At 24.8% G+C, this 25,211-nt stretch overlaps 1 protein-coding gene across 3 annotated transcripts; it reads right to left on the reverse strand.

The window, feature by feature from the left end:
• Positions 1 to 4,776: 4,776 nt before the first annotated feature.
• On the reverse strand, positions 4,777 to 23,633 carry LOC145838478 (isocitrate dehydrogenase [NAD] subunit gamma, mitochondrial-like). Of its 3 annotated transcripts, none has more exons than XM_082946082.1 (12): positions 23,470 to 23,633; positions 20,288 to 20,432; positions 18,075 to 18,182; positions 16,094 to 16,157; positions 14,321 to 14,453; positions 12,837 to 12,970; positions 10,412 to 10,578; positions 9,938 to 10,020; positions 9,419 to 9,513; positions 8,737 to 8,797; positions 6,261 to 6,350; positions 4,777 to 5,084 (listed from the first exon to the last, which is right to left on the reverse strand). In XM_082946082.1, the coding sequence occupies exons 1-12, from the start codon at positions 23,506 to 23,508 to the stop codon at positions 5,073 to 5,075; spliced, it is 1,131 nt and encodes a 376-aa protein (XP_082802208.1). In that variant the 5' UTR covers positions 23,509 to 23,633; the 3' UTR covers positions 4,777 to 5,072. The 3 variants fall into 3 exon arrangements, with proteins under 3 accessions (XP_082802208.1, XP_082802207.1, XP_082802206.1); XM_082946081.1 differs by having other exon boundaries at positions 6,241 to 6,350; XM_082946080.1 differs by having other exon boundaries at positions 6,227 to 6,350.
• Between the last annotated feature and the right edge of the window lie 1,578 nt (positions 23,634 to 25,211).

Genomic DNA, 25,211 nt, shown 5'->3' on the forward strand with positions numbered 1-25,211 from the left:
TAATTTGATAAAAACGAAAAGGAATAAATTAATTTAAAAGTAAAATCAAGAAATGACTTTGTTGGTTTAAAAATTTTTGCACCTTCAAACATACAACTAACAAGAGATAACTTTTGACACTTTTTTACGCTTCTTTAATAATAAAGATATTCTTAGATATTATAATTTCCAGTTGATTTTAAACCAGCAAAGCTATCAGCAATAAAAAAAGTAAAAATTTTAGAAATTTGTTTAACACTAGTTCGGTCAATACTTTTTTTTTAAACTTATTTTAGTTGTAAAACTTGTACTTCTTACTTTTAATAACTTACATTTAATTACTGTTTTGAAAATATTTCATTAAAATAAAACACATATTTCTAATGTTTTTATGAAACATTTTTTAAACAAAAAAAAACATTTATAAAAACATAAAGCATAACAACTACAATAGTAATATTTATTAATCGAGTTTTAGTAAGCATTTTTATATTGATAACATACAAAAAATTATACATTAAAAAATGTTAGGTATTTACTTTTAAGTCATATTTTTAGTATTTCACTACCAAATTAGACTCCGATAACAACTAGTTCTGTGATGAAAATTTAAGTAAAGTGATAACTAGTCTCAATTTTAAATTGATATTTGTTTTATTGGCAATTTGTTCTATAGCTAACTGTTTAGCTTTTATTAATAAGTAATATTTAAAAAAAAAAGTTTAGTTATAATAAAAAATATAAACGATTGCTTTAACTACAAAAACTATCTAATGTAAATACTAAATTATTTGTTTAATAACCACAGTATAACTCAAAAAGTCAATTAATTCAAACTTAACTTTATTAGATGAAAATTTCTCTTTTAATCTTTGTCTAATTCTGAAAACCTAGTTGTTCTTTGATAGTTTACTACAAAGTATCAATCTAAAGTAAAGATAAATGATTTTATTAAAGACAAATTTTTTGAAAAGGTCTAGAGGCTGTATTTGTTCTTAAGCTGTTTTAATGTTACTGGTGCAAACGAAGCAGCAGTTTTCTATGGTGCTTTGAAATACCGAATTTAAGGTTTTAGAAACATATGATGAAAATAAACTATTGATTTTAATAAATATTTTAGATAGAAGAAACTTATGTTACTACAAAGATCTTTTAGAATAATTACAACTGTTTAATGATTTTGGAAAGAAGACAAAAACAGCAAATGAGAGCTCATTTTCGGATAAGATTATTTCGTAGGCAAAAAAAAAAATTTTTTAAACAATGTTTAAAGATATTTCCTGTATACTCGATTTTAGTTAGTTTATTTTTTCAACAAGATGCTTCAGTAAGTTGAGTAGATGAAATAATCAAAGATTGCCATCTAACTTTGCCAAAAACAATCTTGGCGTTTTATAAAATTACAGAATACAAAACAATATAAAAAAGTTACTTTAAATCTTCCCTTTTACACACACTTGTTTTCTGTTGGATTTTTTTTTCCTTTATCGGTATCAAATTATTTGTGAAGTTACACTTAAAAATAAATAAATAAATATGTAATACTTTATTTTGTTTCTTCTACAACTGGTTTCGATTATCAATCATTATCAAGTAGAGATTATCTCTACTTGGTAATGATTGATAATCAAAACTAGTTGTACAAATAAGCAAATAAAGTGTTGCAGATTTCTTTATTAATTTTTCGAGTGTAATATTACAAAAAAAAATTAAGAATTAAACAATTATTTTTTATTTATTATAGCTACTAAAACTGTGTTTTGATGTTTAAGATCCAAAATTTTAGTTGTAATCGCATAAATGTTTTTATATAAAAAACTAAAATATAATTTGCCTACAAAAAAGTATAATGGCATTTTTACTACTCAATAAAATAATTTTTCTCAAGTAAAAACCAAAAACATTCATATTAACCTAGTATACTTTAGTTCTATGTTTGCACTTGCTTTATATACTGTATACCTTGGTTCAACATATGAAGTTACACTTAAGATTAATTTATTTAATTATAAAAACTTGAACATAAGTAGAATTAATTTTAATTAGTCTTCAACGGTTCCTTTTTTCTTGTTTTTCTTTTTTACAAAGTTAGTTCGTCGAAAGGTCATGGTGTACTTAATTCATTATAGTTAGTAGCACACTGTTTGATCATTCCTAAAACGATCCTTTAATTGGTAAGTATTTATTGAAAAAGTTTGTATTTTTAAAAATAGGGAGGTCATAAAAAATTTGTTGTAAAAAAGTTGTTCGAAACAGTTATATGAAAAAATAAACAGACGTATTTTCGAAGAAGATCGTAAAATAATGAGACTCGTAACTTGTAACTAAACTTAATTATTACAACTTTGTAAAGTAATAAAATTAAAAGTATTTTATAGAATTACCAGCCAAAATTATAAATTAAACTTAGACTTAAACATTTCTTTAGCCATGAATAATTTTAGTTGTTAAATGTAACTCCAAACTCTTTGGCTTCGAGCTATGATTACCAAAAACAAACTCAAGTTTTTTATACAAACTTTTTAGAATCAATCTCTAAATTAAAGTCCTACATACCGATTGATGAGAGTAGTAGGGTAAAAGCTAGTTTACTACAAAGTAAAACACATTTTCTTTAAATTTTATGAAGTAATTTATAAAAATTAGACATACTTTCAGATACAAAATTACCATGCCTCAAACTTTCAAGTATTTACATAGTAAAACTCATATATTTTTTTTTTTACTTTAGTAAAACTCAGTTAGAACAAACTAATTTGACAGAAAAGGCTAAGCAATAATTAAACTTAATTTGCTTGTCTAATGTTAAACATTTTGTATACGCTAGCTAAAATGTTGCGTCAAACATATTATTGAACAAACAAATCAATTTTTGCTTTGGCAAGGCTTCAGAAACGTTTGCTTGCGAGGAGCAAATGCAAAAGTATCTGTTGTATAGCAAGTTGGCTGTAAAGAAACGCATCCTCGGTTGTTCAGCACTGCGTTTTAATGAGCAACTTAAAGAGCTTGAATGTCAGCAGTGAGGAGTGGAATGAGCTTGCTTATTACCACGACGAACAGCGATCTACTGTATACAAATAACTGGAAAAATGAGAAAAACTTGGCTTTAAGAAACAGAGTCAGACGAAAAAATGAGAATCAAAATCTACTTAGTTATTTTGCTGTATAGATTTTCTTGTGTTTAATTTATTGTTTTGTACTCTGCAAACGGTTTTATTTTTCAGCTTAACACGCACCGCTGACTTTGGATGATAGCGGGCCTATTACTATCTTATATAAAGCAAACACCCCGATTGTTAAAACCATCTACTCGTATAACTTTAAAATTTAACCTTGGTTTGAAATTGTTTAGTAAAAAGTTCAATCCAGTAGTTGGCAAACAGCGTCCCACCACAAAAAAATCTTGCTTGCGAAATGCCTTATAGATAAAAAACAGCTAATGCAAAACCAACTTATTTAAGCTTTTTAAACATAAAAGTTTACAAAAATATTTTTTCACTACGGAGTAAACTATGCATTCTATTTAATTTCATCACACATTTTCAATTATAAACAGTGTTTATAAACTTTTTGAATTACTATGGCCGACAAAGAACGTTTTCCATTTAATGTGAGCTGCGAAGATATTTTTTAGCGATTATAGTCTCATCCTCATAAAAGGCTGCCGACCCTTGGTAACAGGGTTGCCAATCGTTTTTTCAAAAATTTTTCTAGGTTTTTCAAAATTTTTTCAGGTTTTTAAAAGTACACATTTTTGGATCTATTTTTAATTAAAAGTTAAATTTAAGGTAAGAAACTGTGTTAAATAGTATAAAAAGATTGAAAAGGTACTGTAAAGTTACTTAAAACGTGTTTTTTAATAAAAAAAATTTTGGTGATGACAAAATTTTTATATCTATATGATAAATTTTTTAAGTCAAACTGAAATTTTACTACTGAACATGTTAGACTTCTTAAAAATTCCAGGTTTTTTGTTCAAAATTCCAGGATTTTTTCAAAATTTCTTTAATTCCAGGTTTTTTTGCCTCAATTGTAAAATTCCAGGTAAAGTGGCAACCCTGTTGGTAAACACTGAAGATCGCAGAAAAACTTATTTTTGTAGAAATATTCTTTTACAAAGTAAGGTTTGGATTAAATAAATTATATATACAGTTCTGATACCGTTACATTAACTAGAAAGATTCCAGAATGTGTTTGTTTGAAGCAACCAAAATATTTGTTTTACTGATTTTACAGTACATAACTTAAAAAAACTATTAAACAATTTAAGAAATACAATAATATTCCTTATCAATCAAAAAAGTTTCTCATGGATAAGATTAAAGAAACATTCTTATTTTATTAAGTCAACACAAAAATCTAATGATTAAAAAGAGTACAGTATTTTGTTTACTTTTACTTTTGAAGCTAGTAATATTAAGTATTCAGAATTAACAAAAAGATGCTTTAGTCAGCTTCCTTTGTTAATGCGTATTGCATCATAAAGTTTCTCGATTTTTTGTTGTATTAATTTTTAGAAGTATATTTTTTTACTAAACAGTTTTCTAACATTATTCACTACTAGAAGTGAGTCCGTAATTGAATATAAAAATATTAAACCACCCTAGTCTTAGTTTATTTATTCATTTCATGAGTAGAAACACTAACTTAAGTCTTTTTTTATTATTTTTATTACTTAATGTGTATTTTCATTAAATTAATTCGTATGAGATTAAATTTTGTATTGAGATTATAATTTAAGATTGCACGTACTTATAAGTGAGTATAAACAAAAATAAATTATCAAAATAATTACTCTAACTATAGTTTATTCAGCTTCAGTAAGATAAAATCGAGAAGAAAAAAAATTGTATTAACTAAAATATGTTAACTACGGCTAAGAGTTTTTGAAATAACTTTAAAGAAAGATCAGTAAATATATCAAATGAAAATGTTTAAAATTCATATAGACAGTTCAATAATCAAAAATTAATTTAATTTTTTTCTATACTATAAAACCACAGACACATTAAGACAGTATAAACATATATAAGTATTAAACTAAAGGTTAAAATTTAAGTTCTCTATCTTTATACTGAACTCATCCAAAGATTTCAATTTTTTTCCTGTAAAAATATTATAGTTAAATATACATACTTCTTTATATTAATTATACTTATTAAATAATTATAAAAAGAAAACTATAACCTTGATGTTAAGAAAATGTAATTTAAATTTCAAAATAATAAATTACTTTCAATCAACTTTTAATTAAACATTTTCTTAATTGTGTTATATCACAAAAAGTACTTGCCTAAGCTTGTTTAAATTTTTTAATCAATTTAGAACAAAAATAAACTTATCTTCAGTTTAAAAATTATAAAGTTGTAAATTTTATATGATACTAAATTTTTTTAAGAAACTTAAGATTAACTTTAAATATTTAACTTTAGTTTCTACTTACTAGCACAGGATTGCCACTAGTTTTTTCGAAAATTTTTCCAGGTTTTCCAAATTTCTTCCAGATTTTGAAAAGTACACACTTTTGGGTCTATTTTTAGTTTAAAGTTAAGTTTAAGGTAAGAAAATGTGTTTAATAGTATAAAAACATTGAAAAGATACTGTTAAGCTACTTTAAATAAATTTTTTTACAAAAAAAAAAATCTTTTTTTTAGAATAATTTTTTTACAAAAAAAAAAATTATGGTGATAATATTTTTTAATGATGTATTTTTTCAGTCAAATCGAAATTTCACTACTGAACATGTGAAAATTGTTAAAATTTCAGGTTTTTTTAGTGATTTTTGTTCAAAATTCCAGGTTTTTTTTTTGAGAATTTCTCAAAATCCAGTTTTTTTTTTGCCTACATTGTCAAATTCCAGGTTTTTCGAGGTAAAGTGTCAACCCTGCTAGCATCAAAAGTATATTTCTTACAAAAATTATAGTATATCTATTTAGAGGGAAATAATGGTTTGATATGAGAGCATTGCAAAAAAAACGTTAAGTCTTATTTAGCAAATTTAAATATCAAAAAAAACTCAAGACAATTAAACAACGAAAGTGTTTTCGAATGAAGTGGTGTGAGGCTTTAACGATTTTTATTTATAATCAAAAACCGTCGAAATCAGCAAGCATAAAATTAATTTAAAAAGTTAGAAAAACCATGATTGCATGAAATCAAACTTCGAAACTGTTTTAATAAAATCAAAACTGAACATCAGTAAACAAATCAAAACGCAAAATTCTGATTAAGCAACCAAAAATCAAACTTTTCACTACAAGCCTTATACTCTAGTGACGAACGGGAACTTGGGTTTGGTCGCGCAACTTCTTGCAAATGTGGTCGATCACGTCGCTCGTTGAGTTCTTTCCTCCGATGTCAGGAGTGCAAATCTGAATAAATGTCAAATAATCAGCTAACACCAGTATACTCATGATACTTTGTAAGAGTCATAAGAAAATAGTAATTAAAAATTATTCTGCATAAAACTAAAATATAAACATATATTGTATTACGAATTTAAAATTAAATGTATAAAAAGTACATATAGTACTAAGAAACCAACTTTAATCTAACTATAAAAACACTTTAGCAAAGTGAACACGACATTTTATAAGTAATTATAATACCTTAATTGGTATAAAACTAGTAGAACAACTAGTGCAGCAAAGCCGAATAGTTTAAAAAAAACCACAACAAACCAGTTGTAAGCTAACCAGATAAAATAATGGGTGCTAACACATTTATTATTGAAATATAAATAAATATTTATTTATAAGTTTTCTATAAATAAATAATATTCCCCCACTACTCAATTAAAACCATTCAAACACAAGATAAAAATTATTTAAGAAGTATCAATTACTTAAAAATGTTCTATTAACAACATAAAAACTAGAAATAATACAAGATACGCTTGTAACAACGAGTTTAAAACTTAAACCTAACAGTTTAAAAATTATAACTGTTGATGTTTTGAAATAGTTATAAAACACTTATCTTATTCATTACTGATAGTAACAGTTATAACGTCTAAATACCAGACTGATAAGCCTTAATTAAGTTAAAATACAATTTTGTTTGTTGTTAAAGGTCAATAACTTGAACATAAATAGATAGATATAAATTGATACATGATATAAAATTTTTTTAATATTGTATTAAAAATACTGGATGTAAAGTAATCTACAAACTGGTCCACAAAACTAAACTTAAAACGAAAAAGGACTATAGTTATTAGAAATTGTATGATGTTTAAAAATCTAAATATGTTTTAAAACAAACTCCATGAAAAAAAATATAAAGATGTAAATCTACAAAACAGTTCGAATTAATAAGCAATTTAATCTAAAAATAATAGCACTAAACTGAATTTGCAAATCAAAATATATGTGTTACATTAAAGATAAAAAAAAAACTAAAAGAGTGTATGTACAATGTACATGCACACTAGGGGGCTTATAAATAGGGCGACCTTTGAATTTTTAGTTTTAAAAAATATTTACATTTGGCAAATACCACATAACTACCCTGTGAAAAAATTATGAAGATTTAAAGAAACTTTCACCTTTGAATCATTTAATTTTCTTAGAACCACCCAATGTAAATTGTATGGGCAAAAAATGCGACCTTAAGAGTTATTAGCTGGATATTTTACATACATGTGGTAATTATAACAAAAACATATCATGCACAATTTAAGGAAATTTGAAGAAAGTTTCAAAAAGATTTTTCTCAACTTTTTGAATTAAAAAGCTGAAAATATAAAAACACTATTAAAAAGTGGTATAAATTACTTAAAATCAATAAATGCTTTCATAAAACGTTCTTTAAATCGTCTTAAATTGTGCACTATGTGTTTTTTTGATAATTGCCACATGTAAAAAAATTCCAGCTAATAACTCCTTAGGTCGCATTTTTTGATCATACAGTTTGCTTTGGGCTGGTTTTCAGAAAATCGAATAGTGGAAAGGTGAAAGTTTCTTTAAATCTTCATAAACTAATGTACAATTAATGCACCCTAATGTACATTGTAAAATTTAATGTCACATAAATCCTATATGAAATTTAACTTAGTATAAGAAATAAATTTCTTGGAAACTTGACTAAATAATAGTATTAATATTATAAAACTAACTTATAATGACTTATTCTAGGAACAGTAAATGGACTTGATTGTAAATTATTTTGAAATAAATTGTTAGGAGTTCTTTAACGATTGTATTTATTATTGGATGAAACTAATTTTAAAAAATGAAACTTTATCAAGCTCGACTAGACTAACAAAATAAAAAACTTGTATCAAACTTTTCAAAAAGCTATAGAATCTAATAAACTCATCATCAAGTAAAATAAAAGGTGCTACATTACTAAAAAGTAAAAAAGAAACTTACTCAACTTGGACCAAAACTTTAGAGCAGATCATAGTAAAATTAAATATTGGCTGATTTTATTTATTCTGAGTAAAAAAAGAGAGTAAAACACAAATAATGAAAAATGTTAGCTAAAAATCACATCACTATCATTAACATTAGAGTTCTTTTATTAAATATGCAAAAATAAACCTAATTACAACTTTTTTATATTTTAAATATTTCGTTTAGTTTTATTAAAACGTATCAAACAGCTACAATATAAACTAATTAATTTACTTATTACACTTAAAGTTATTTCATAAATCAAAAAATAAAAATAGATTAAGATAATACTTATATATATTAACAAAAATAGCAGATTTTGCCAAAATACTTAATAAACTACAAGAAATTGTACTTATACCTTGTCTTCCATAACAGTGGAAATAATTGCTTGATTTATTATCGATGCATAATTCTTCATTCTGTTGAAATATAAACTTTAGTAACAAGACGGACTAAATTAATTTTAGTTTTTTGTTGTTATTTATAAATCATACAAAAAAATCATTGTTTGAATTATTAGAAGAAACCACACAAAAATTTAGGTTTCAAGCTTTACATACTCAAACAATGAATTTAAATTCGTCATAAAAATAGTAAAAATTAAAAAAGTTCACAGTTAGTTGGTAAAAATGGAAAACATGAAATTAATCAATGTAACAACTGAGTTTAATCTACATTGTAGATTAAAGAAAATTGAAACTTATATTTATTTATTTTATTTAAGGGCATAGGGAGTCAACACTTTTTTACTAAAATTGACATTGGCTTTTATTTCAAAGCTTGGAGTATATAATTTTTATTATACTTTTTATAGATCAAAAAAAATTCAAATAACTTTTGAGATAAAACAGGTTTTGAAAAAAAATTCAATACAAACGTAAGGAGTAAAAACTTTTACTAGGGTTGCCACTCTTTGAGTCAAAAAACTGCCTATAGTCTAGAAAGGTGAACTGGTCTAGGCTGTAGATCGATAAAAATCAAAACTTTTACTCCGTAAAAGTTTTATTGTTATTTAAAAAAACCAATAACTACAAACATACCCAACATATTTCAGCATAAGAGTGCTAGCAAACAGCATAGCGGAAGGATTTGCAATATTCTTTCCTGCTATGCCAGATCCAGTATTACGTGTACCCTGGAAATCAACATTTTTTTACTTTTGATAACTAATTTTTTTTTTTATAATTTCATCATTAGCAAATGTTAAAAACATGTCAAACTTGTTTTGGAGTAAAAAATTAAAGAATTTTATCTTTTGTTTACCATATCAAACATTCAGAGGTAACCTTGATAAATAACTAAATAAAGTATGAAAAGTATTTAAAATACCAATAGTTCAACATGTTTTACTAAAAAAAACATGTAGAAAACTGAAAATAAGTACAAATCTGTTTAATTAAGTAAGCCATGTTATTACAACAATATTAGATTTTAATTTTCTTTATTTGTAAAAAAAAACATAAACAATTTAAGTTTTATTTGTTTCAAAGATTCATTTTAAAGTATACTAAATATAGCTTGAACAATTGGCATAAAACAGCAAATAAAATGCAACTAACCGATTCAAATACACGGTAGGTATCGCCAATATTTGCGCCGGCCACAACACCTGCTCCACCCACCAGTCCACAACAAATGTTGCCTGAACAATTTATTAGAATTAGTAAATTTTATGAGCAACGAAACGTCTTTAGTCAATAAAGTATTTGCGTACTAAAACAGTTGCTTTGATTTCCGATGGGCTCTGCTTGTTTGAATTTTTAGAATTTAACAGCTTATTACATTACATCTTATTTTGATTAACTTTACTTTTCATAACTTCCAGCTTACTTTGTTTTTTTAAGTTACCATTGCTTTAAATAATATGTATCCTTAAAAAACATTAAAAATGCTTCGTTTATTTTTAAACACCTTGGAAACGAAAGAACTTATTATAATAAAAAACGATAAGCTTACTTGACTATTATTATCGCAAATTTAAACGCAAAAACCACATTTACAACAGAACTAAACAAAATAGTAGTTTTACCCACCGACAATGTTTCCGTACATGTTAGGCATGACCATGACGTCGAATTGTTCCGGATTGCTGACCAGCTGCATGCAAGTGTTGTCCACTATCATGCTGTTAAACTCGATGTCAGGAAATTCCTTGGCTACTTCGCTGCAGCATTTCAGAAACAAACCGTCGGCCAGCTTCCTGAAATTTGCCTTGTTAGTGAATGAGACTACTTGTACGAAGTTAAATAAAAGTTCATACTTATAGGGTTAATGGAAACATAACTCTCACCCAAAACTAGTTGTTTAAAATAAGATATATAGAATACATACACTTGTTTAAGTTATTGTCTTTAAAAGTGTATAGAATTTTTTTGAAGTAAAAGTACAGAACGACTAGCACTAACAGATAGCAACAAAATTTTTCTTGAAAAGTTTTACTTATAGATTGCCGTTTTGCCTCATAAATTATTTAAATCAAATAACAGTTTTTTCAAGGTTTGTGCTTAAAATTTAAATACTTCACTTTAACATACTACAAAGAAATAAAACTTTTACAACAACTTTTTATCTTTTTTGTTATAAAACTACATTTATAGAACACTCATATGATGTAAAAATATTCCAAAAATAATGTACGTTAAAGCTTTAAATATATATTTTTAATACAATTTTTTTAATAATAGATCTCATGTTTCCTTTTTTTCTAATCTAGCTATTACCTTTTACAGCATAAAAAAATTACTATATTTCATATCTATTCAAAATATAAATTTAAGCGTTTACTAATAAAAATCCAAGTGAAACAAGTTCACTGGAATATATTTAGTTTAGAAAGAGTATTGCTTAGATTTGTTATTATTGTACTTTTATATCAGGCGTTTAGTGGTCGCGGACTAAATCTTCGCAGGCTGCAGTTGTAATTTTATGTACAACGTGATATTTTACTCTTCATTACAAACCCCAGAAGTCCGGTGTAAGTTTCGTATTTCCTGTCTATTATTCCTGAGATCTTTTTTTTTTTGACTCCTTAAAAAAATCCTAGAATATCTAGTGTAAGTTTCAAAAATTTCTGGTTTGCCGATCTCTGATTCAGAGAAACACAGTTCTTATTATATATCAATTTTGTACCATTTATTCAATATTATTTGATTATAGAAAACTTTTTTATAAAGTCCCTACTTTTAAAAATTATTTTTAAAACTATGGTCATTAAATTTCAAAAAACATAAAAAAATATTTAAAACTATTTACGGAATGTTTATTGACACTTTGATGTCCTTAGCTAAATATACCTATGAGGAAATATTTTGGGAACTTTCAAGATTTTGTATAAACTTAAGCAAATAAATTGCTTTAGAATCATTTTTAAACAATTTTATTTTGCAAAAATGATGATATTTCAAAAATTTATGTTATGCTTTAAATGTCACTTACAGTTTAGATAACGATTGAAGCAAAAGGTTTTTATACATAAACTTTTACAACTTTAGTTTTTTAACGTGACATAATGTTAAACATAATTTTAACTAATTTTGAATTAATTTTCAAAATAAAAATTGGAGTATTTATGTAATAGTTTTGGTAAAAACAAATTTAAAAACTTCAAAGTATTAACTACTTTATTTTCTTTACTTAAAAAAGATTTGATAGGTTTGTTCAATATGTTATTTACTCACCAACATTTTATTAATTATACCAGAAAAACCTACTGCTTATTTATATCTTTTTAACAAAGAAAATCAAACTTTACTTTTCAAAATATTCACACTGACAGCTATAAATTGAAAACTTTTTGTAGAATTAAAGTACAATACTTTTCTGAAGTTAACAATTATCTTGTTATTATTAGTATTTTGGAATTTACACTAACACATAGGTAGGCAACTTTTCTAGTCGGTAGGCCTGTTTTACCAGAAAAGGCCTTTAACGTGCTGGACCTATCAAAAAAAGTCTCAGTAGGTTGCGCAACTTCGGATAGTTATACTGTAAAAATTCAGAAAAGTAAAATTGTGTTGAGATGGTTATTTAATAAGCACTACTGTGGACTGAAAATTAAATTAATATCACACTTGAGTTTTTTTTTTGAGCTTAATATTATTTACTTTTTACAAGTTTTTCAATTAAGTTAATTTAATCGTCAAGTTACTTACCCTTACACTATAAAAATATAGTTTATTATTGATGAATTGTAGTAATATACAAACGCTATAAAAAGATAGTAGTTTAACACAGTATCAATAAAGTAATTTAATGCCTAAAGTAAATTAAGTACTGTATATTAAATGTGTGTTTTGTTTTTGTGTGTAACGCTATTCTATTCACTATTAAGCGTAATAAAGTTTTATAAATAATAGTCAATTACTAATATATCTAAATTTTATTAGAAAACTATCATAATATAGTTTTAATTTTTTTATTTAGTTGAAAAAGAAGTTTTTCATATCAATAGAAACTAACATAATATTTGCCTTGTGAATTGCTGTGACTTTCTTACGACGATTTCTTCTTGCATATTCAAATGCAAATCGAGCGATTCTTGTTGAATTCTTTTCAGTAATTATTTTATAAGTTTCCACTACACCTGGTACCGCCTTAAATTTTAATTAAATTATTAATAATTGAAAATAATGGTTAATTAAGGAAATGTGCATAAAAGCGAAGCTACAGTTTTATCAAAAAAAGTTTAATAAAAGTACTAAATAGATTGCTCTAAACTAAACTACTACTATTTTTTAAATAGTCAAATGTAGAAAAAATACAAGCAGTCATTGATATAAAACTTACTATTTAAGTAATTGAAAATTATAACGTAACTTGTTTGTTACTACTCAAAAGATGCTTGTTCTTATACAAACGTTTATTAATTAATTAAAACATAGATCATAACTTCATAATAGTACACCATTTCAACATAAAAATGCTATGTTTACTATATAGCATAGATACAGCATTATAAAGTATTTAATTTGCTAATGTCAATCACAAGTAATTGACCAAGTTATGCATCAGAAGCTATAAATATTATTGTTTGAGATTTACAAACACTTTTCACTTGTTACATTAAATAAAGTCACATTTAAGAAAACGTGATAACATTGATATTGTCGTAGTAAAAAGTCTTTTTTTGTCACCACGTCTAAAAATGAAAGAATGTTACATAGCTTGAGGTGCTTTGTTTAATCATTTACTTTCAAAATTAGTCTTGTTACAACTGTTAAATTTAACTAGTTAACTAGAATGTAATAATTATTGCTTACTTTAATTAATTTAAACTAAATAAACTAATTTTATTGTATACAGAAATTCCTTACAGTTTGATCATCACGATTATTATAAGTTTATTAGTATAATAAAAATAGCTACTTATGTGGAACATAGAAAAAATGTAAGACTGATAGTAATATTTAACAAATCTTTTAATACTTTAAAAACAAGAAATTTTATTCAAGTGTAGCGTACACAGAGATACGAAGCGTGAGAGTAAAGAAATAAAATTGTGAAAAACAACTGAAAACTAATTTAGTAAACTAATTAATATTTTATGTTAAAAAATTATACAGCTAAGATATTTGAGAGGGTGATAGATAGTAAATAATATTTTTACTTTATCAAAAAAAAAATCTTTTTTGAAAGTTATATAAATTCTAAATCGAAATTTTCATTGAAATTGTAATTAGTTCAAAAGAAATAAATTAGTTTTGTCATTTAAATGATAAAGCTGATTATTTTAAAGTTGTAAAATTTATAATACCATTCAATTAAAATTAACTTTAACTAGTTGTTTATAAAAAGTAAAGTTTAAAAAAAAATGGTTTGTTCAAATTACATTAATTTTTTCAAGCACTCTAGTTAAAAGCCCTAACTCACTTACTTTAATTATAATATTTAATATGGTAACTAAATAAATAGAGTAAACAGAAGAACATAAAAAATTAAAGTACCTCATGTTCAAGCCCAGAGTATTCTCCTTCAGTGTTTTCTCTAATAATTCTAATGTCAATGTTGTCGTGACGAGTTTTGATTGCTGGAATGGATTTAACTTTCAAAACATTTGCAAACAAATCAAGCTCAGTCCTGTTAATTAGGGTTAATAATAAACAGTAAACACTTAGTTATAAACTAAATGGTATACATTTTAATTTTTAATGGGTTTTACTTAATTAATACATCGTATAGTAAGTCACTAATACTTGATTATCATAAACTATAATCATATTACAAGCTATAAAAAATAAAATCTTAATATAGTAAGATTAATTATATATTATAATCATAAATTAAGGCTGTAGTAGTATTTTAATTTTTCAAGTGTTACACTAGCTTATTTTCTGTTTTGCATGCCATCTATTATTTTAATTTAGAAAATGTTATAGTATATATAGGGTTCCCACTATAATTTCACAAAAAAAAATAATAAAGTAATCCATAAAATAAAGCAAATTTATAGGGAAATTATCATAAAAAAAACAATGAATTTTAAACGTTACGAATATATTTTAAAGGTACATAAAGTAAAATATGTTATTAACTGCTTATAAGCACAGTCCTAATAACAAATTTATGAAAATTCGAGGGTTTATAGCTCTAATTTTAGTTAAATAAGCAAACTTTAGATAAATTGTACTTAATATAAAAAAAATAAAGAAAATCGTTAGATGGCGCCACGAAGTCACAATTTTGTACTGAAATTTCAAAGATTTTAATTAGAAAAAAAAAACTTTAATTTTTTTTTACTTTTTTATTCACGGTGTCGTTGTTTTGGCTTTCAAATTTCAACCACCAAGCAAAAAACGTAATTTATAGGGATTTGTAGGGATTTTCACATTTTTTTCCTATGGATTTTTCAGAATATTGCAAATTTCCAGGGATTTATAGGTAAGTGGGAACCCTGTATCAGGGTTGCCACTCGTTTTTTCAAAATTTATTTCAGGTTTTTCAAACTTCTTCCACGTTTTTAAAAGCACACATCTTTTGGTGTATTTTTAGTTTAAAGTTAAGTTTAAGGTAATATGGTAATAATAAGGTAAGAAACTGTGTTAAATAGTATAAAAACATTGAAAAGATACTGTAAAGCTACTTTAAATATGTTTTTTAATAAAAAAGTATTTTGATGAAGACAAAAATTTTTGATTTATATGGTAGATTTTTTGAGTCAAATCGAAATTTTACTACTGAACATGTGAAAATTGTTAAAATTCCACGTTTTTTTTTTGCCTAAATTGTCAAATTCCATGTTTTTCCAAGTTTCCAGGTAAAGTGGCAACCCTGCCTGTATATATGACAAACATTTTTGTTATCAAATTTAACAAAAAAATTAAGGAAGATAGCTTAAATATTTCAATTCAAAAAAAATTAAATTGTTTAAATAATGTTCCTACTTTTAAAACACTAGTTGTAGTTAAACAATTTGAGTTATACAATGTAAAGTTATCAATAAAAAGAACTTTTAAAGTAACAAAGACTAAAAAATTTATACACAAAATACTTTCAAAAATTTTTATTTAATTTTTATAGTGTTAATTTAACAAAACATAGTTTAAATGACTTAGCAAGCTTTTAAGTTTAAAATATATATACTGAGCTACTATGTGTGCAATGTATCAAACTAATTATAAAAGATTCATTAAAGCTTTAACAAGTTTATAATGGCATTTTATCTTGTCAAAGTAGGATATTAACCTTGATTATGATATATATAAACAATTTAAAACAACCTAAGGTAAACATTAGGAGACTTCTGACTCTCTTCAAGTAGATCCAGCTTTGTTTCAATGTTTCCTGACATCATTTTATTAAATTAGTTAAATAAACTAACTTGCTATAGTAGATAAATTTAGTTTGTGTTCAAAGTTCAAACAAAAAGACAATGTTAGGTGTCACTCAATTTTAAGTACTCATAAAATCAGTATAAATAAAGAATATAAATATTTGCATTAAGTATTTCAAACAAAACGATTTAAAGTATAACAGCTTAATATGTTATGCTACTTCTAAAAATACTTTAAATGAAAAACTAGTATAACATATATTCTATTTTAATTCATCATGGTTAAGCCTAATTAAAACTTGAAACATAAAAATCACAAAATAGCTAATAAAATTTATAATTGGCATTAATTAATATATATATCTAGTTTTTGTATCACTGAAGTAAGTTTTTTATTAACTACTTACCATATTTTTAAAACTGTTAAAAATATAAATGTATAAAATGAAAAAAAAATATAATAAGTTCCTTCATGGATACACATATAGTTACAACACCTTAGTTTACATCAGGGGCGTCGCGTGGGGTGTTGAACTGCCACAATTGCAACACCTTAAAATTTTGTAAGAAAAAGTTAAGTATCTATAACGTTTTCGTTTTAATTTAAAGAACAAAATCTTTTATAAAACTCCAATTTAGAATACGACCATTTTGCTCTCTTCACTGCCGCAAACTTTTAGCAGACTGCCGCAAATGAACTCAAAAAAGCAAAATTTCATCAAGAATTACCGCAAACTCAATATCTTGCGGTAAGTAAGCTAAGTTGAAAATTTCCTAAAACAGTACAGACTTAAGTATCATTCCACAAGCTATTGTAAACAAAAAATGAAAACAAAGCTAAGCAGAGAAGAGGTAACTTGAGTAGAAGCAACACAAGCAGAGGCGATTCGAGTAGAGGCAACTCGACTGAGCAACACAAACAGAGGCGATTCGAGCAGAAAAAACTCGAGCAGAAAAAACTCGAGCAGAAGCAAATCGAGCAGAGGCAACTCAAGCAGAAGCAACACAAGCAGAGGCGATCCGAACAGAATCAACTCGAGTAAAAGTAACTCGAGCAGAGGCAACTCGAGCAGAATCAACTCGAGCAGAGGCAACTCGAGCAGGGACAACTTAAGTAGGGGAAAATCGAGCACCGGCAACTGGATTTTTTTTTTTTTTTTGCACCACCTAGGAAAAATACCACGCGATGCCACTGGTTTACATATTATATAAGTAAACTTAGTTCAAGCTTTTATTAGTACTGGAATTAAAACATTTTATTATTGGTTAAAAATATTATACTTAATTGTTATACCATTTTCTTAGGAATATTGAAACACAAAATTGATTTTTTTTAATTGTTACATAAGTTTTCTTTTAAATAGTTTTTAGTTTAAAAAACGCTTAATAAAGAGTAAATGTGAGTTTATGTGTAAAATAAATGAAAATATTAGCTTAAAGAATATTAATTCAAAAACTTAATTCTGAGTTTTTATTTATTTTTAATACCAACAAAAAAAGGTATTAAAACTTTATAACTTTAATTCTAGATGTGATTTCTAAATTGCGTTTTGGTAACTCTCAATATTAACTCAAAAGCTTATTACTTATAAGATAAATTTAAAGATTACTTTACCTAAAATGTCAAATCTTTTTCAGCTTTAAAAAAATTAATATTTTACAAAATTCTAATGTATAATTGCAAATGATAACTCATTTACACTCTGTTTTTATTGAGGTGTTGATACATATTTTATATAAACAGCAGAGTTTTAATTTCAATAGACATCAACAATTCAGAACCCAACAAAAATTATTTTTTCCTAATTTGTTATTTAAAGCCACGTATAAAAACAAATCTTAAAAAAAAACCTATTTATTTTACTACAGGCACCATCTACAATTATAATTATTTTTTAATTAATTTTACAAACTTTAATTGATTAAACCTTTAATTGCAACCCCATTACGCTTAATGGCTGTCATAGCTTCAAAACAAGTGTCTTTAGTACACTCTTTGTGATTAGTAGAAACTTCTTCAAAATCAACAGGAACACCTAGAAAAATTTGAAAATGTGAACAAGCAATTCTTAATTATAACTCAATCTATTGTAAACACAAAACATTTCTACAAATCAAAAAATAGTTTAATCGTTGCTTACTTTTTTATTGATAGTATTAATATCTTATAATGCTCTTGGTTTATTGTGACAAAACAACTTACACTAGTGTTTCTAAAAATGTAAGCATTTGATAAAGATTGCACAAAGCTTACTAAAAATATAAATAATATGAAAAACAAAATTAACTTTACAAAGAAATACTATAAAGTCCATAAACAGTGGGCTGAAAAAAGGGGTCAAGCTGAGACTGCTTTTTTTATTTGCTAGAAAACCAAAATAGTCCAAGTATAATTTTGATTAAAACTAAAATATAGTTGAATAGTACTGGATATATACTTTTAAAACATAAGTTTCCTACTACGAGTACGATTATTTCAAAAACTACTTAAGTTTTTAATCAGTTAAGTTTTGCTATTTGCAGTTAAAAAATACTTTAAATTCTCAATACTTTTTGCGAAAAAAAAGCTTGCAAATACTACAAAACAATACCAGAAATACTTACAATGGGCTATTTTTTTTACTATTTTTATTTAGGATGATATAATATTTATCAAAACATAACATAAGTTATTTTAAGTTTAAAATCTTTCAATGAACAAAAAAAATAATAATTCATAAATAATTGTCAATATGTAACTATTAAAAACCTTTTAAAAAAATTTTTGGTCACATTATTAAAAACTTTAGTTTTTTTTTGTAGCTTTATATATGTGCCATAGCCTGTGAAAAAACATGTGAGGTTTCCTAAAAGCCTTTTGAATTATTTGACTCTCAGTATTCCCTAGATTTGCCCTAAAAATAGCAATCAGTCTATTTTAAAAGGAGAAAATTTAAAAACTAAAAACAAACTAAATATTTGGAATTTTAATAAATCATAGGTAAATTTTTAACTGGAAGTACATCATATCAGATAAAAATTGTAAATAAATAGACATACAACAGTATTTAAGGTAGTTTTGTGTAGCTGTTGTAGGCTTTAATTTTGATGTAAAATTAAGAATTATTTTGGGTTTTAAAAGAAAAATTTACATAAACTAGCTTACATAACTTCTGGAATACTTATGCAGAAAAGAAAGAAAACCAGTATTGAAAAAAAAGGAACTTAATTCTGTACATCAATATAATACACGGTTCTCACACAAAATTTTGCAACTTTAGACAGACATACCCAATTTAGACAGATATTTCCCAAACCCTTGTTGGTTGATGCCCAATTGTTATCAGATAAAACTAGGTACCATATTAGTTTGGTTGTAATGCTGTGGCCTATTAATAATAGGACTTTATAATACATTAGTGATTCTTTCGACTTTAAATTATTTTACTAGATACGGTCCTAGGAAATATCATAAAAAGTTAGTGGTCTAAACTTAAGTTGTTTTGTAATTGCTACAGATATATTTAAAATTCTACTAGATTACTAGCTCACAGCATGCTTGGCTACAAAAACCAAATGTTTGTTTAAAAAAAAATCATATCTTAATAATATATTCAAAATAAAACAAACTGATTCTCAGTTTTATTTCATACCTTCAGAACTTTTTTAATATAGAAGATGAGTAAGAGTTGTTTCTAAATGTAAATTATAAGTACAAATTTATAGTTGAAGTACTTACAATTTTTGTTTACATTTATAAAAACCACACATCGTATATTTTTTCAAATTGTACTTATTTTTATGAACTTTCTTTTAGTTTAACACAGAGAAACATACCCAACTCAATAAAGCAAGTAATTTGAAAACTGCTGTTATAATAATTTATAGCTCTTCTTTCTTCTTATGAATAATCAAAGTATTCAATTAATGTTCTTTCTCAAGTTATTTACTCCAATTTGAACAATAGTCACATTTTAAAAGTCAAGCAATTAAGTATGTTATAATTAAACAAATTTATAAGATTAAATTGTAAAACATAAATTCAATCTTTCAAATGCTTTTAGTTTTTACTAACCCAATATTAACATTGTATTTTTACAATGTGCAATCTTTATCGTTTAACACAATTACAGTAGTTTTATATTTTTTAAATAAATCTTACTTGCACTATTAAACACTTTTTTAACTCCTTGCATTAACTCAGGTCCAACTCCATCACCTGGAATCATTGCAATAGTCATTCTACCTCCGTAGTTTTGAGCAGTTAAATGTCTTTTTACTTGGAAGTTAATCTCATTTCTCAAAACCTAATAGTACTATTAAATTAAAACAAATGTAAACTTTTTTTTTAAGTTGTAATAATGTTTTTTTTAAAGATATTATCATGGGTTTAAATTTTTTTAGTTGATTTTTTATTTGTTACTTAATTACATTAAATACAAACAATTACAGTGTTAAATTTCTTTGAAACAAAATAAACTAGATTACACAAATAAAAATTAGCTGGAGTTTACAGATACAGCTCAGAATTTCTTAAAGAAGGAAGTGTTGTCCATTTTTAGCTAAAAAAACTGTTAATGCGTAGATTGTTTACAATTTTTAAATAATTGTTTTCAATTTATTTTGATGGTAAAAAATAATTAGTCAAAATCTAACCTTTGCCATGATAAACGTTCTCTAGGCAAAAGCAAGTGTGTTAAATCGTGTTTAATTTAACCTACCCCATTAATATTTAACTGAGTAGAAAATTAAGTAGACAGTATCTATAGAAAATAGTTTAACATTTTTTAATACTAAAAAGAGATTATTTTGAAATTTTTAGGTATCTATCAAAAATAAAAGATATAAGTTTAAATGAATTGACAATGTTAAAATAAAATTGATGGTTTAAAATGTTGTCCATACGTTTGTATAATAAACATTGGTATTATCTAACATGATGTCGCACCAATATTGAGCTGAAATATATTATATTAGAAGTCTATTTTAACTATAATTTTAGGCTAAAAAATGATGTCTTATAAAAATATAAATAGAATTCAACTTATTTATCATAAACTAATTAAACTTCAATATCTAATTGCTTTTATTTTACAATATAAAGTAAAGAGTACAACAAAAATTTTTATATCAATTACACTACTGTAAAATAAAAGCAATTAAATATTCAAGTTTTATTAGTTTCTGATAAATACATTTTATTCTGTTTATGAATTTATATAACTTGTTTAAAACAAACTATTTTTTAGACTAAATATATAAACAATGAACTTTACCGCAAGATCAACAACAACCAGGTTGATCTTGCGGTAAAGTTCATTGTTTATTATTGATGGCATAAAACATCTCAACTTGTTGATGATGGCCGATATAAATACTGGCTTAGACTAAATATATTAGGCTTAAAACATTGATTTTTAGTTAAATTTATGGTTAAAAAAGACATCAAATTTAATATAATTTCAACTTGATATTGGTGTGACATCATCCTAGATAATTACCAAAACATTTTACAAAAAATATTATATTTCAGAATTTAACTTAAAACATTATATTTATTGAAAAGTTACAAACACTTTGTCTTTTAAAATCAGTTTTAATTTTTACCCTTATTAACCATAGATGTTAAAAGTTCATAACTAAAGCTCTTATTTATGAGGCAATGCTTTTTTTCTTTAAGTATTTGGGCCCTAAGTTGTGGTCTAGTGTTCCAGAAACTTTTAAAAACCTAAAAAAGGATCCGTTTGAAAATAGTTACAAAAAATTTTTGTTGAGCAAGTATACTAAGTAGGTTTCGAGGGTTATGGTTGAGTAATTTAGTTGTATGCAGATTTTGCTTAATTACTTTTGGTTGTTTTTTTTTTTATCTGTTTCTCATATATGTATGGTCAGTTTAGTTTTGTTTGAGTTTACTCTGATTTAATTAGCTGGTTTTAGTCTCTTGATGGGGAGAGATATTTGTATGGTTGTCAGTGATTGTTTATTTCCTGTTTTCCAGTTTTGTTATATTTTATTTGTTAGCTGTATATATTAATTACTATTGCATAACTATAAGCTTTTTTTTTTAATAATTTTATTAGACTAAAATTAAATTTACCATTACAAGTTTCAGAAACTACTTTTTTTTTAATTTTTTTTAAATATAATTTACTAGCAAGAAGTTTCCGTGATATTTGATATTTGAATATTTAGATATCCTATAAAACCTAATACAAAACATTCAACTTTAAATAAAAAAAGTCAATATTTATATATTTCTGACAACATTGAAAGTTTATATTTAAGTAATTAAAGGTCTTATTTTAATTTCCCATTCCTTACTTTTTGCTATTTGGCCGTTTTTTATGAGCAGTGACATTTATAATACAGTGATTTTTCATTGTATGTTAAAATGTTTATTAACTGCTTTATGCTTTTAATTAAAAAAATCGATACTTAAACTTTTTTGACACGTTGAAACTTTATATTTAAGTTATTAAAAGTCTTATTTTAATTTTACATTCCTTACTTTTTGCAATTTGGCCGATTTTTATGAGCAGTGATATTTCTAATTCAATAACTTATTTAATATACAATGAAAAATCACTGTATTAGAAATGTCATTGCTCATAAAAAACGACCAAATAGCAAAAATTAAGGAATAGACAATTAAAATAAGAACTTTAAAAACTTAAATATAAAGTTTCAATGTTCTCAGAAAAGAATAAGTAGGGACTTTTTTTATTTAAAGTTGAATGTTTTGGATTAGGTTTTATAGGATATCTAAATATTCAAATATCAAATATCACGAAAACTTCTTGCTAGTATATAATTTAATTCTTAATTTTTTTTTGAGTAAATTTCAGTAAAATAGTTAGTTATTAAGCTTTAAGATAGTTAGTTAATGCTAATGTGCTCATTATAATACTAGTTTGATGCATTATCTCAACAACTGATTGTGGGTTCACTATAGTGACAGTGATCACATGATATGATTGTTGGTTTGTTTTTTTTTGTTGTAGTGCTGGTGAACACTTACTTGGGGATTTGAGCATCATAGTTTTCCCACACTTAGAGGTTTTTAGTGTTGAGATTTTAGCCTTGTCAGTGTTCTCCAAATGGCGTGTCACGAAGGTTTTTTTTTATTTGTTTATAAGATAGGTTTTTGGATAGTTAAAGTTAAATATTAATGGGGCAGGTAAAATTACATGTGATGTAACACACTCACTTTTCCCCAGAAAATGTTTATGTTGAAAGGGGTAGAGTTTGAGACTGATGTTTTTTAACGTTAAAAAAATGTTTACCCAGTAGTACTAAAGATTTATATAAGTAAAAAATAAAACTAAACTTGAAAAAAAAACTCACGGATGATGATAATTGTTTTTGAATGAAAGATTTCAACATTGTAGTAAAATACTTTTGGTCCAAGCTAGTGCAAAAAGAGAATATATTGCAAAATATAAATTGTTGCCAATTGCTTCACTGAGCACAAAATAAGTGGCTTAAAAAAAACACTTGTACTCAATTATTCAATATTAAAAACAGACTAAACTTCTTAGGGTAATGAGCGTTAACTTAGTTGGAATAGCCATTTTTGGAACTTTTTTAAAAGCTCAAAACTTAAAACTATGTTACTTCCCTTGTCTTAAAATCTAACTAGAAAATGCTTTTTATTCAAAAAACGATCCTTTATCTACTTTTCACAACAAATTTGATCGAATTGGTGTTTGACTATTAATGCAGTGCCCCTTAAACTTTTTTGACTTTTATTGCATGTTTTTATTCTGAACGTAATTAGTAAAAAAGTTATGATTTAATATTATTTGATCTATTTCTATATTTTCTATCATTAAAATATTTTTTTTTATCCCAATTCAAGATTACGAAAATATTTGAAATTTTTTAAATGTTGCGTATCTTTAAAAAAAATAATTAGAAAACCACACATACAGTTATAAATACTATATTTTTTATATAATAATTACTTATTCAGTAACAGATGTCAAAAAATTAATATTTTTCGAAATCTTAAATTAGTTTTTTTGACCTCTACAACTGAAAAAGTAATCAATTTTTTTTTTTTTACTTATATTTTTATGTGTTTCATTGTATTGCACTATTGTTTTCTAATTATTGAATTTAACACTATCAGACAGATGAAAAAACATATTTTAATTAAATTGTCTAGCTTTACTTTACATTTATTAAATATTAGAATTATTCAAATAGAAAAAGTTCTGATAACATTAAAGCTAAAATAAGTAAAATGTTTAAAAGTTTAAGAATATAATTAATTTAAAAATATATATAAATTATTTTTTTGAAAGATTATAATAAAACTAAAAAATTATGTGTATTCGCCTAAACTACTGTTTAGAAAATTAAAAATTAACGTAATGTTATTTTTTTACAGTTCTATTTTTATTAAGTTAATGTAATTTTGTCCTTGATAAGACGTTAAAAAGTATTCGTTTCGTGGTGTGCGACTTAATAACCTCAGGTTCTTCTTTCACCGGGTCTTATGACCAAATACTTAGAGCGTTTTTTTTTTCTGTCGTTCAATAAACTATAGTAATATTATTATATATTTTTTTGCAATTAAGAACTTAAAACTCAGTTTAACTAAAACTAGACTTTTAATATTAGTTGTATTTAAAATTTAAATATATTAGAACAAATTTCTACATATTGTACATTTTTCAGTTTAAAAATGCTTGATTTATGAGCTTTAAACTTAACTTTATAAAAAAAATTTAACGTTTTTTTTTGTATAACTTGTTTTTGTACTCATTTAGCAAATGAAATATTTTGTATGGTGTAAAAAATTTTAATTAAAACACTGTAAAGAATTTACATTTTATGAACTTTTAAATTTTTTTTATCTAAAAAATTTAAACGTAAGTCACTCTTTTTCAAAAATAATATTGATATCAATATTTTTTAGCTTTATTATTCTGAGGATACGCTAAACGAAATTAATTGTTAAACTATTTTTGAAAATGAATGACTTACGTTTAAACTTTTTTAGTTAAAACCAGTACCAAAATCAAACTATTCAAATTTTTTTTATAGCTGTTTTGATTACCAAAAGTAAGATACCAATAAAC

This window comes from Thalia democratica, chromosome 6 (assembly GCF_965202585.1).
Source record: "Thalia democratica chromosome 6, ktThaDemo2.hap1.1, whole genome shotgun sequence".
In the NCBI taxonomy this organism is placed as follows: Eukaryota; Metazoa; Chordata; class Thaliacea; order Salpida; family Salpidae; genus Thalia; species Thalia democratica.